Source organism: Nyctibius grandis, chromosome Z, assembly GCF_013368605.1.
Source record: "Nyctibius grandis isolate bNycGra1 chromosome Z, bNycGra1.pri, whole genome shotgun sequence".
In the NCBI taxonomy this organism is placed as follows: domain Eukaryota; kingdom Metazoa; phylum Chordata; class Aves; order Nyctibiiformes; family Nyctibiidae; genus Nyctibius; species Nyctibius grandis.
The window spans coordinates 39,301,669-39,315,973 of NC_090695.1; the positions used below are offsets into that span (position 1 = coordinate 39,301,669).

The 14,305-nt window shown below is 39.7% G+C and overlaps 1 protein-coding gene across 6 annotated transcripts in view; it reads right to left on the reverse strand.

The window, feature by feature from the left end:
- Positions 1-14,305, reverse strand: part of LOC137676952 (stabilizer of axonemal microtubules 1-like) — a 51,482-nt gene that overhangs the window by 21,000 nt on the left and 16,177 nt on the right. For 2 of the 6 annotated variants that reach the window (XM_068424136.1, XM_068424134.1), the window contains one exon: positions 13,100-13,538. In XM_068424136.1, coding sequence (XP_068280237.1) covers positions 13,477-13,538 — 62 coding nt within the window. In that variant the 3' untranslated portion in view covers positions 13,100-13,476. Of the gene's footprint in view, positions 1-12,141; positions 12,263-12,387; positions 12,729-13,099; positions 13,539-14,305 lie in introns of those variants that run through there. The other 4 variants (XM_068424139.1, XM_068424132.1, XM_068424133.1 and 1 more) reach the window with 4 other exon arrangements.

The following is a 14,305-nucleotide window of genomic DNA, read 5'->3' on the forward strand; positions in this document are numbered from 1 at the left end:
AGATTCAGAGAACCTGGAGCAATACCTTCCACAGATAATTTTATTTCACACCAGTAAAATGAGGAGATGTTCCTTTGTAGTCAGTAGATTTAAACTGGTGTACAACAGGAGTACCTGAGAGGGAAATGAGGTCCTATGTTCTTTTAACAGGACCTGAGACTGGTGCTGTAGTAAAAATGAAGGCTTCTGCAAAACAATTTCCAAAAGCACGTTTTCACCAACTGCTCCAGCTTTCAGGAAGCATAAGACAAGTGCTGATAAAACTTTGCCAGAAGGTCTCCAACATCTGCTTGCTGTGAGTGTCATTTCTAATACAGTCTCATAATGCAAGCCAAGAAAGGAGGGGGGTGGGGGAGAAATTTACAAACAACTCCCTCACTCCTACATTAAATTTGCCCCTTCCCATGCAAAAGGAAAGGCAGTTTTCCACTATTTCTACTTTTGTATTAAATTTACAACCTGAAGTACTATAGCAACATGGCAATACAGTCTGACAATATAGAGCATGGAAAGATCATAAGCTGCTCTAGGAGTCCATCTAGCTCAGAGAATGGCAGGCAAATTTTGGCTAACTGTTAAAAGAGACAGTCACCTTGCTTTGCCAGGACAGAAGTTCTTAAGCCATAAAAAACCTTTTTATGGGAAAAAAGTCAAAAAAGTTATACATCAGGAAAAAATTAAGTTTCCTGTTGAACTCTTCCCTGTATAAAAGAATTTCAGCCATGAGGAAGCTGTCAAAAATCCTGAAATTCTTACCAGCTTTCCATTTCTGGAAATGGAAAAATTGACAATCAGTCATTTTTCACTGCTGATAGGTGATGGGCCTCCATATGTCCAGAGTTACAATCAGCCCTTTTGCGGAGAGATTAATTTCCTAGCCCATCCTTCCCTGTAGTAAAATGCCTTTTGCATTTTCATTTCTGTTTTTTCAGACTTTCACCAGTTTTAAGTTTGAACTGGATCCTGAATTATGGACAGCTTTTCTTGGTCAACATTGTGTCATCCTAGCAAAACAATAACTAACAACTAACAATGTCTATACCGCAGATGGGTTCTGTTAACTGTGGAAAAAGCACACACTTCTAGTGAAAACTTTGAGCAGTCTCATTTCCTGCAAACAGATACACATACTTGACATCAAAGTGGATCTATTAATAGTGGGTTCATCATACGGCCCTCTAAGCAACAGACAATGTTGTAGCTACCATCTCCTTTCTTTTTTTTTCATTGAATTGACTTTTTTTAAAGTGTGGGAATGGCAAGAGAAAAAAACAGAGATATATAAACCTCACGTGTAAGTATATGACTTGGTTTCTACCACGATGCTTACATTGGATATCTATATTACTGTTGCATGTGGCTATTTATCTACTTATGCTCTAATGCTAAAAGCACACGTAACAGTTAATAGTCACTGTTACTATGCTCTTTATCATGAACATTTCTATAAATCTCCCTGAGGTCTCTTTTTAAATGTTAATGAACTATTAAAATATGTTTCATGAGGCACAATTAACAACCAGAACTTCAGGAAGTCTTTGCATGCATCTCATCAAGCAAATATGGAAATGGATATGGAATTTAAGAAAAACTATTTCTTTTGGTAAGATAATTAGCTAGCGTACAAGCTACCATTTTATCCATTATTAGAAATGGAGGGCAGCAAGCTTAGAACTCACAAAATACATTAAGACTATGTGTCCTTCAATTACAAACCATTACTTCTAACGCAGGTACCGCACAAAAGTCATTGCATTATGAAAGAGGTCACACTAGGTAATCACATGTCCTTCTAGGCTTGAAATTTATTTACAAAACTACTTAAGGGATGTAGATATCTATCTCCCCTTTGAAAACTGTTACCACAGATTATTTGCCTTCGATATTTAGAGGCTCTTTAAAAGACAGTGTATTTCTTGCAGACATGCCAATGCACTAGCACAACCATTCATTCACAAGGGACACCAGCCTCCAGAGTATGCTCCCTTCGCTTTGTTTCAGTACCAGCAATACTACTCTTTCTGCCAACCTGTACCAGGCTGCAGCATGTCAAACTATTCAGTCATGAAACAGTTGTTGGAACATTTAAATAAAGAGTAGTAAGAATTATGGAAGGATCAGTGACATTTGACACATAAAATTTGCCTGAAATACTTTCTATTGTAGCCAAAACGTTACTAAAGGGCCATTTACATAGTTAAATGTTTCTGGTTCTGCCTTTGGCCACCTCCGTCCAAGCATGGTGTGATATCTAAATTTTGCAGACTTGGGTGCTAGAATTTATTAAGGTCTTTCGCTCATCTTTCTTTCCTAAAAACTTTAGAGAAACCTAAGATACTTCCAGGTTACGCAACTTCTAATGAGGGTAAACTTGCACAGAGTGAATTTCAGAATACTTCTCAATAGCCATCTGTAACAAACTGAATACTAGAGCCCTTTTGGCAGAAAAAAATGAGGCCCTCTGAGATTGTAAACCAGGAATTTGTAAGAATAAAAAATAGATTTCAACTCTCATAAGCTTTACGTATGTTTTTAAATACCAGCTTTTACTAGAATCAAGTTAACTAAATCAGCAAGTACTGTTAGGTTTCAGAGGGAAAAAATATATTCTTTTAATTCAAACTGCCATACTATTTTTTGGGTTTTCTTTCCTGAAACCTGCAACTTGTGTACTTCTTACAAGGCATTAACTTGTCAATCTTTTTCTTTAGGAAACTATGTATGCATAAGCACAGTATAGCTAGAACAAAAGCCAAAGCATTCAAGGCAAAGCACCTGGCACCAAGTGGCTAAGTCAGAGCAGCCAGAGCATCACACAGCACTGCATTCAATAGCAAACGTCCCACTGTAGAGAAAGCTGGAAATGCAGGTGCAGCAGCACCACCTATGAGGAAGTCACAGCTGTTGGTGACTTGTGACTATGCATGGCCACTGGCAGCACGACAGACAATCCAGTACAGAAGGTAACAGATGGTGAAGAGAACAACCCCTCGAGAAGCAATAAAACATCACATCAATGGACGTTCTCTGCCGTGCACAAGGCCACCATCCAGGGCTCAAATTCAACAGGAGATCAGAGTGAGTGTCCTCTGCCCTGAGGTCTGTGCTGTCACTCTGCACTAGACTGGAGGGACAGGATCCTTGGATGCAGTACCAAGCATGCCTGTGTCAAGCAAGAGAAATCTCAGAAATCAGTATCCACCTGCTACGCCTATCCTGCATGGTAAATTAGTTCTAGATTGTATGTCATTGAGCAGTGTGGTTCTGTCCTGGCAGCTAGCCCACCCAGTTCTCCCAACTGCCTTTACATGGCCAGCAGGTTGAGGGAGGTGATTCTCGCCCTCCACTCCACTCTCATGAGACCCCACCTGGAGTACTGCATTTAGCTCTGGGGCCCCCACCACAAGAAGGACATGGACTAGTTGGAGCAAGTTCGAAGGAGGGACACAAAGACAATCAGAGGGCTGGAGCACCTCTCCTATGAAGACAGGCTGAGAGAGTTGGGGCTGTTCAGCATGAAGAAGAGAAGGCTCCGGGGAGACCTTACAGCAGCCTGCCAGTACCTGAAGGGGGCCTACAGGAAAGCTGAAGAGGGACTTTTTACAAGGGCATGGAGTGATAGGACAAGAGGTAATGGTTTTAAACTGAAAGAGGGTAGATTTAGATTAGATATGAGGAAGAAATTCTTTACTGTGAGGGTGGTGAGACACTGGAACAGGTTGCCCAGCGAAGTTGTGGATGCCCCCCTCCCTGGCAGTGTTCAAGGCCAGGCTGGAAGGGGCTCTGAGCAACCTGGTCTAGTGGAAAGGTGTCCCTGCCCGTGGCAAGGGGGTTAGAACTAGGTGATCTTTAAAGTCCCTTCCAACCCAAACCATTCTATGGTTCTATGAAAATTACCAATGTTTTTTACTTAAGACTGGTGGATTGGCTGGATTGTGCCTACCCAGGTAAAGCCACACTCACCATTCTTTCATTTTCTCTTAACAGCCGGATTGACTGGCTTTCTGAAATGCACGAGACCTTGTTAAAATGGTCATACAGTTTTGTGTTCTTTCTTATTTTTATGTGCATCCATCGAACTTTCCAAATTCTTGGCGTATCCTACTGATCGGAATTTTAATTGCTGCATTTTCCTTTTCCATAATCTATACATTTGCTGCCTATATGGTCATTTCTATGCAGAAAAATTCTGGAAATTCGAATTCAGGAAGTCTTTAATCACTGATATCTTCTTAGGCAGTTCACATGCATTCCTGATCAAATCCCTAGGCTGACTCCAGAGTGTAGAATACCTTTTTGTTGACACAATGCTTTATACACAGTGTTGCTAAACACTGTGACTGATAAAGCACACAGATTTTCAAAACAGTTTGTGGAAACTCTAGGAAACATGAAGGGGCTTTTCTCCAGGATTTTTCCATTTTGAAGAAGCAAGCCGTGAGCACGTAAATAATTTGTGAGCACAGTAAGGACCCCCTGCAGCCCTTTTGACAGCCAACTAGGATCTCAGAGGCTACACCTTGTTCATGAACATTGAAAACACAGTTCGGGCAGATTCCCCATCAGAAAAGTCTCTACAGGAGTCAGATACGTGGAGGGAAAAAAGCTGCAAGCTGAGAGCAGATGCTCTTAGATGTATAAAGAGATACGAGAAAGATGCTGAGGGCTGGAAGCAGCAAAAAGAAACACTTGAAACTAGAAGGAGGAAATATGCTTAAAGGAAGGATGGGGAGAAACCATGCAGGAAGACAACAAAGGCACTGTCTGTCCTTAGACAAGAGGACAGACAACATAGAGGGATATCAATGGACTGGAGGAATGAATGAATTTCTGCCATCCTGCATAGTGAAAGAGCTATGTAAATAATGGCAGTGATTATTTTTTCATAAATATGCCTGGAAAGGCTGATCTCAAATTCTGGATTTTTTTTAAGTTTTCTGATGTAATATTCCTCTTAAGCACTACACACAATAGTTAGATCTTATAAGAGTTAATGGAACCAAAGGTGCAAAATTAAGTATTCGAAAGTGAGGAAACACTGGAATTACCTTTGCCTGTAGCAGATCAGTCCATCCCTGTTGTCAATGTGCAGTATGGTATCGTTTAACTCACAAAACCACCACATTTTCCACAGGTAAAGACTCACTTGAGAGCTACAGTTTCAAAGAATTTGGATCTCTTTACTCTTGCTTGTTTGTTTTGGAACTGTTAGCTTGTTTTGCTGTAAACAGGTCATTAAAAACACCTGCAGACACATCATTGTTATGAATGTGCATTAGGAATCAGCATGTGGGAATAAGTGGCAACAGCACACAATATTTAGACTGTGGCATCTTGAACTCAGTCCGTAGTTTGTCTCTGTTAGCTGACAACTGGGACTAGGCAAGCCCAAGTGACCTTAGGCCAGGTAACCCCTTCTTATGTGTCTGCCCATATTGAACACCTTAAAGGAACTCAGCCTCAGGGTTTGGCACTAAGTTTTATCAAGCCATGGTGCAATGGATTACACTGGCTGGATTTGGTGTTTTACTTCTCATCTAAGAAAAAAGCCTGCATTTTCCTCTCCTTACACGGGTTGGTATTGGGACCAGTCCTGTTTTAACATCTTTGTTGGTGACACAGACATCGGGATTGAGTGCACCCTCAGCAAGTTTGCCGACGACACCAAGCTGTGTGGTCGACAACGCTGGAGGGAAGGGATGCCATCCAGAGGGACCTTGACAGGCTTGAGAGCTGGGCCTGTCTGAACTGCATGAAGTTCAACAAGGTCAAGTACAAGGTCCTGCACCTGGGTCAGGGCAATCCCAAGCACAAATACAGGCTGGGCAGAGAATGGATCGAGAGCAGCCCTGAGGAGAAGGACTTGGAGTTGATGGTTGACGAGAAGATCAACATGACCTGGCAATGTGTACTTGCAGCCCAGAAGACCAACCGTATCCTGGGCTGCAACAAAAGAAGCATGGCCAGCAGGCCAAGGGAAGTGATTCTGCCCTTCTACTCTGCTCTTCTGACACCCCACCTAGAGTACTGCGTCCAGCTCTGGGGCCCCCAACAGAAGAAGGACATGGACTAGTTGGAGCGAGTCCAGAGGAGGGCCACGAAGATGATCAGAGGGCTGGAACACCGCTCCCATGAAGACAGGCTGAGAGAGTTGGGGCTCTTCAGCCTGGACAACAGAAGACGCCAGGGAGACCTTACAGCAGCCTGCCAGTACCTGAAGGGGGCCTACAGGAAAGCTGAAGAGGGACTTTTTACAAGGGCATGGAGTGATAGGACAAGAGGTAATGGTTTTAAACTGAAAGAGGGTAGATTTAGATTAGATATTAGGAAGAAATTCTTTACTGTGAGGGTGGTGAGACACTGGAACAGGTTGCCCAGCGAAGTTGTGGATGCCCCCTCCCTGGCAGTGTTTAAGGCCAGACTAGACGGGCCTTTGAGCAACCTGGTCTAGTGGAAATCTGTCCCTGCCCGTGGCAACGGGGTTAGAACTAGGTGATCTTTAAAGTCCCTTCCAACCCAAACCATTCTATGATTCTACATTCTTCAGAAGAAGGTTTTTGCCAGTGGTGAAGTTATTCTGCAATATTTCAATGCACTGAAAACAGAAAATTCATAAATGTATCTAACTCACATTTTGTGCTTGTTAACACACTAAACATTTACTATGGTGAAGATTAATTTATGGCTACAGGGTAAAAACCATCTTTGTTTCTCTGGCTAACATAGCTTATTTTCCATTAAAGATACCACAAAATATCTGCAAGAGCTGTTGAACTCCACATCTTTTAATCACTATTTACATAGGCTTTTCATTGAAAAAAAAAAAAAAGAATTATTTCTGCATCATGCAGTATCAGTTCCAGTCCTTTCCCTGCTTTTGCTGTCTGTGTCACAGAAAACGTGCATTCACATTTAACTGAAGTTCATTGCCAGGAAAATTAATTCTAGGAACAGAATGAAACATTTTCCTGAACTGAAAGGCAATATGCAACAAATGCAAACTTATTTAAGCAACAACTCTACCTGCTTCTATTTTTCTTCCAAAATAAATGTTATTGAAAGACTGTCAAATGAAAACACATCACTGAACAATGGCGAGGACTTGCAGGCCAGCTGCCAGCCAGACCTACAAACCCACAAAACTGCTTGACACGCAATGCTTTACAATGCCCCATTTCTCACTGTGAGCTATGTTAAACTATTCAATTCAAAGTACTTAGCAAAGTTTCTCCACAGTCATCCAACAGTAAGCAGTAGAAATATTTGTGACTAACATCAGCCTGCTGCCATCTTCTGGTGAAAAGTTCAGGACATTAAACAACCCCAAATACAATCAATTCTTGCTTGCTGCCATTATCTTTGACTTTTATCTCACAATAAGGCAATGCAATATTACTTGTGCAGTACTATTACTTAGAAACAAACAAGCAGGTTAGTGATCTCACAGGAAGTAAGGATGCTTTTCACAAATCCCCTTTCACTGACCCTTTACAATACCTGCAATAATTTGGATAGTGGCTGTAGGAGGAACAAAGTGGCTTCAGTATTAAGTAGTAGCTATTATTTTACTTGGAAAAAAGATACCAATCCAGCAACAATAAAATAATATTTCCGAAGCCATCTGTTTGCATGCACTGTAAATAGGAGAGACAAAACACAACTAAAGTCAGGAAAGGCAGAATTTGCTACCAAATAGGCAAAACAAGGTTACAATAACGAAGCCAGAACTGCAAAAGTATACACGGATGCCACTCCACTCACTTCTACCAGCTATTCTTGACTCTTGCCTGTTCTTTGCACTAAGTGTGTGCAGCTGGGAAGCGTTGCTCACAAAGTGATACGTCTTGGCACATGAGAAACCAGCACATGATAATTCTAAAGGGAGATAGAGGATTCACATGCCCATCACTTCATCCCTTATTCGCAAGGAAGTGCGGCAAATTCTTCACCACAACATACCCAAACTAATGGCAAGGATAAGGAATACAGATGAGAAAACTATCATAAGTGCACTGTGGTACTAGTTTTGATGCTTAGAATATCCAGCAGAAAGATGACAGCAATTTGCAATCCTTTAGCCCATTTAATCCAATCATAACTAGCTCTTGATGAACTGAGGCTGACTCACATGAAAAATTATTATTGAGAGTGCCACTATTTCAAACATTTAGATGAACATGCTCTCGGTAAGATTACTCAGAAGGCAGTGCTGCCATAGTTTAACTGGGCATCAAACGTTGCTAGGGGTACAACACGCAGGTCTGTAAATTACTCTGGCAGAGCAAGCAACAAAAAGACAGATGCACAATTTCCAAAATGCTTTACAAGGCTGAAAAAAAATAATACAGTACACATATGCAGTACAGTCTTTCCTTTCCTTAGGGAACAGGAAAGACAGATCTCCTGGTGCGCTCAAACATAAGTTTCACCATAGCCTGAAAAGCAGAGGCTCTAGGAAGGAATCTGAAAATGGACTGAAGGTCACAAGTTCCCAGCTGACTTCAGAAACCCAACATCTATAGCAGTATCTGTCTTCAAAACCCTGCCAAGAGCAACTATCTGTGCCATTGTAACACCAGCCCAAGTTGTAACAGAAAGAGACAGCCATTTTTGACAGCTGTTTCCCATCAGAAGGTAGGATTATTAGGAAATAATCCATGAAAATAGGCTGATTTTTAGGAAACTTAATGGAATTATTTTTGTTTGATTTTAAAAACAGGTGTGTTTTCCTGTTAATCTGTCTTCAAATTTGTAGTTACCCTTTACTGGCCCATCTCTGCCCAATTTTTTAATTTTTCAAGCCAAGGCCAGAAGAATAATACCCTATCATTCCCAACATCACAAAGAATCAACTACTCACTTTACAGTCTTTAAGCTGAGGGAAGATGTTTCATAAAAGGACGAGACACATTCTGCATGGGTCCACTAAGAGTTAAGTACATGAAGAGACTTCTTTTTTCCCCCTCCTGCCTTTGAAGTCTCTCCTTTGACTACTTAATGTGAAGTATACTTTGAACATTTGCTGTGTTGAATAATATCACAGGAATCTGGAAAATACTTCTAAATCTTGCTTTTGCTTCTCCACTCACCCCTACAATCATTTAAACATTATACAGACTGAATACTGCGAGTCAACAGCATATAGCCAGTGGAGATACATCAACTTACACCAGTACTGCAAAGACCTAATGGAGTAATGCCATCTAATGACCTGATGCCATGATCTCTTCCTGCAATCTGGAGATGAGATCAGTCCAAATGCTACATTTTCTCAACTGAAAGTATTTTATAAAAAACCCACATTTTCTATGAATACTGCATGGAAAGAGAAAAAGAAGGGTTAAAACACAGTCTTGAAAAAACAAAGGATCTCTGTTTTTGCAATGCTAAAGGACTGTAATATCTATAATAGGGGTTTAATTCTATTGCACTTTACTCGTGCATAGTAAAAATAGATTGAACTGTTAATAGGTAGTTGTAATAAGTAGTAATGTGTGAAAGTAATAGGTAGGAAATTGCCAGTCACTATCAGAAGGACTGACAGAACTGAAATCAAAGAATTTAGAATCTCGAGCACTGGCTTTGCATTTATGTATTTATTTTTAGAATCAATTTGGTTCTTCTTTAGGAATACAGAAAATTTTTCTGTTAGGGTTGTAAGAACTGTTTTACTTTAATTGAATCCAACTCTGGCCTTTACTAAAGCTCTTTCTAGACATGCATTTGCTAGTTCGTTAAACTATTTCCAATATAGCAAAAATGATGAAGCCTTAAGCATCTTTAGTATCTGCTAAAAGAAATCCCACTCAGTTTTTCAAAACTTGGCTTAAACTTAAAGCCAGAATTTCATTAAAACTAATAAAAGAAACAGAGCTCTATGGAAAGAATTTCACTCAGTTCTTGCTCAGTCATTCCTGAGTTTAGCAATGTTTGGTCTGTGTGAAAACTAACACTCTACACTGTGAAAATGACATCACAAACTGCCAACAGTTATCTGTTAACCTGCAAAAGTTATAGCAATCTATGTTTTGTTATAGCTACACATTATTTGATATGCTACTACCAAACATTGTACGACATGGTATTATACTTGGAGAAAAGATATTCCAGACACTTCATCACATCTTTATGAGCAACGTGCATATGCTTTGATAAGAAGAGAATGTTAGTATAATCTTCCAAAGCAAAAAAAGAGACCAAGCACTATAGAAGTTCGTAAACCTGTCCTTTTGGAACTCAGCTGGTAAGGATGGGCAAATCTAAACTGCGACATGCTGACTGCTCTGCAGTGCTGCACTAACTTATGGCATAGTCTCCTCTGCAGAGGAAAGTGAGGTATTTGCACTGTGTACTTCAGCTAATGATTATCCAGCACACGTAACTTCAGGAGTCCAAATTCCTTTTTCTTAGGAAGTTAAATGGAGGAATCTGCTGATTAGGAAGTTAATGAGAAAATTAATTTCCCAAGCTTAATGGGCAAGTACTTCTGAATGGTATTTCAGGATAGGTATGTTAGACCCCGAACATTGTACATTATGAGTACTGTACTCCTCTTCAGCAAATATACAGTTTTAAAGAAGTCACAAAAATATATATAAAGTTGTATTTGCAGCTGCTGACAATACCCTGCTGTTTTCCCAACTTCCTCTCACTAATCAGTAAACTACTGCTCTACAAGAGGACTTTAACCTAAAATTCAACATAATTATGATGGCCGTCTAATATAAGCCTAACCAAAATTTCCTAACTATCTGCCACAAACCAGTGGACAGGTGAGCCACTACTTGTAACACAGAAACCATAGTGTTGCACTTAATTGCAAACACTAAAGATCCCTAAGGTGTACAGGTATATAATTTCTGCTTTCATATATATTACTTGGAATCTGAGGCCAGGTCTTCACAGGAAACTCAAAATTCTTAGCTGTCACTTCTTCATCCAGAACTGTCAATGTAGTAGCAATGCAAAATCCAGTTTAATTTTTCTTAAGACGGGCCACGATCAAGGTATTATCCACATCCTTAGACTGAACTACCGTACTAGCTCATCTGGCATCTGAAAGACTACTGCAAGCCTCAAAGACAGAACTATACTTCGGTACTTAGTTAGAACCAGAGGATCCTTCTCAATCCAGATCTCCATGCTACATGTTTAGGTCTTTGATAGCACAGTCCTTTAATAAAACAATTAAATCACTGTTACTTCTCTCTGGAATACATTTCCCAAAGTCAAATATAAATACTGATTTAAAAAAAAAGGAATGATACATATAGAATGAGGAATGGAGGGAACAGATGCACTTGTACCTTACTAATAAGGAGTTTGATAAAAGTACTGAAAAATACAGCTTATAATCTGCTCAGTATCAACATTTTTATTGGGGATTTTTTTTTGGAGTACATGTACTTGGTACTCATGATGAATAACAACAATGCATACTAGCCTGATACAGACTTTGGGTAGGAATTTTGTACTTCTAAATTCTCTTCATAATTATTTAGTAGCTTTAAAACAAACTAAAGCATGTAATCTGAATGAGTCAGAAAGGTATTTTTTTCCCCTAATAATCATTTTATTCTTTATCTGCAAATATGGGAGAATGGATGTTATGCTGAAGGGCCTAAAGTTAATCACTGCTTTCAAGAAAAGTTTGTGTACATTCACCACTGACACTAACAAAACGAATAATGAACCCCGGTATTTTCAGTTGTCTCTTCCATTTGCAAAGCTCTACCCCTCTATCTTTTCCATAATTAGCATGTTTACAGAGGAAGTATCACTTTGTATTATACTAAAACACAGACTCAAAGGCAGCAACACCTATTTGAAAGCAAGTTGGTGGCCAAAAAAATGAAAAGTTCTCCTCTTATAGATGCAATCCACCTACACAGGAAAAATGGGAAGTCTCCCTGCCATTTTTTGACTCCTGTGGCAAAAACAAGAACCATGTGGTTGAATAGGAAGAATACGTGAAAAATACTTCCTGTTTTAAAGCTTTAAAACTGCTCTAAGATATCTTTATTTATAATTTTTCATATGCAACTTATAGCAGTGAATAACAGTGCAGCCCTGAAAAGCAGTGCAGCCTTCTAGCCAAATAACCACTACTCTAAGCCCCTTCTCCTAGTCTCTTTTACATACCCACAGGAACACAGCTGACAAACACACTTCTTCAAGGATGGACCAACATGCAAAGGCACAGTCGATGATATAAGAGACATGCTTGCTAAGAAAACCAGTTACGGTTCAGGTCTTTCCCAGCAGATGCTCTCCTGACTCCTTCCCTGGAGCAGCATGCCCAGACTCCTCTGGTGGTGTTCCAACCAGAGCTCTGCAGTTCTGCTTTCAAGCCTCTCCTGACCAGAGCATGAAAGCCTTGACACTCACCTGGACAACCTTTGTGACGTCATCAGAAGCAAGCTCCAGAGCCCAGGTCTGCAAGGAACATGGCTGGGTCTGTTCCAGACAGCCGATAGCTAAGGTCAGACCTTCCAGTTCTAGCTCTTTGACCGTGATTACATCAACATGTAAATGGGCTATTAAGAAGCACTTCCCTCTTAGCTGTTAACATGTTAGCAGCCACATTATAGCTTCCACAACCAGCCACATAAATCTCTTTTCATAAAGCTTGTCAAATTCTGCTTTATAAGGAAGATGTCAAATACAGGTGGATATTCTTCTTAAAACCTATTTGCAACTGTTGTGGAAGAACAAAGGAGAAAGATATACTGGAACAGAAAAACAACTTCAGTTAGCAATGCTTCAAAACTCTGTAAACACTTTGGGTTAGGGGTCAGTACTTGTACAGAATCTGCTGGAACCTCAACTTTTACATTCCCACCCCACCATAAGCTGTATTACCAGCTACTTACATCACAGTGCCATAAATACATATCAACTATTTGAAAATAAAGGTTTTATTTTAAGAGTTTTAAAACTTCACCGTAAAAACCTTTATTCAGTAATACGCCAAAAGAAACAGGCACTTCAGTGGAAGTTTATAAAAAGTGAACAGCCTCTATCAACAGGTAGAACTGAAGGCAGTATCAAACAGAAGTCTCAATAAGAGAGAAGAATCCAGTGAATGTAGAGCAGCAAGTAAAATTTGGGTGGGTTTTTTTTTGGGGGAGGGGAGGGGGAGTTAGGGGCAAGACAAAGATTTCAGTATTTCTCATTTCAGACTTTGTTTTTCCATTTTCTAGGATTATGCTACCTACCTAACATCTGCTATTTTTAAGAATATGCTTAAAAAGGTATAGTTCCGTACATAAATGATGGGCTGTACATAGAATGCTACTATGGATGACATGAAATTGGAAGAACGAGACCAGGCAACTGACCCTCTTAAACAAGGAGACTGGAATACACTCTCTGCAAAAAATAGAAAGGAGTGTAACTTCTCCATCTAGGCAGTGCTTGGAGAAGATGCTACACACAAGTGAACCATAACTGCGCTATTGTGGTTATGCTTCTGCTTTACAAACTCTGTCCTGATGGTGGTTCCTCCGTGTCCAGCTTCTCATTCAACTGCTCTTTATCTGGAAGAAAAAGTGTATTCGTTAGCACTCTATAATATTCAATTAATTGACAGAAATACTGCTCCAAAAGTGTTTGGCATATATTAAAAAAAGCATATATGAAATAGTACTTCTAGTTTTGATAACTATTGCAAGTAAGGTAAAATCATCGTCTTCTATCAGTACAGCCACAATTTTAAGCTAAGTTGCAGCAAGCCTTTGCACAAAGTATAAATCTCACTACTCCTTGAGACTAGCCTGCGGCATTAAATTCCTAGTATTCCATTAAATACCACCTGTTTTGGTGAAAGTCTTCTGTATAACCATTAATGGCTCTTTTTTATTAATGCATTTCAAAAATTGACCTCACTTGTAACTAAACACTGCACCACTGGTTAAACAAAGTTGACGCTTCTGTTGGAAATGGGGTGAGGGGGCTGGCAGGCAGGATAATTCATAATAAAAAGTATATTAATAAAAAGTATATTAATAAAGTATTATAGACTATGAACACCTGCCTGACCTCGCAAAAGTTCCAGTTACATTCCAATTACCTATAACACATTTCTAAATAGCCAAATTTGTTCAGAATAAACACACTATTTCAAACTAACTTTTGTGAATTCTCAAAATTTAACTTCAGATTACTCCACTTCTAAAGCACCTTAAGGCCTTTTTTTTAAAAATAGTTGCAGATTACCTCAGAAAGTCAGATAAGCACATTTCCTCCTACTTGCAAGATTTTGATACAACTAAAGGAAGCATGTCTCCTTTGCTTTTGTGTCTCA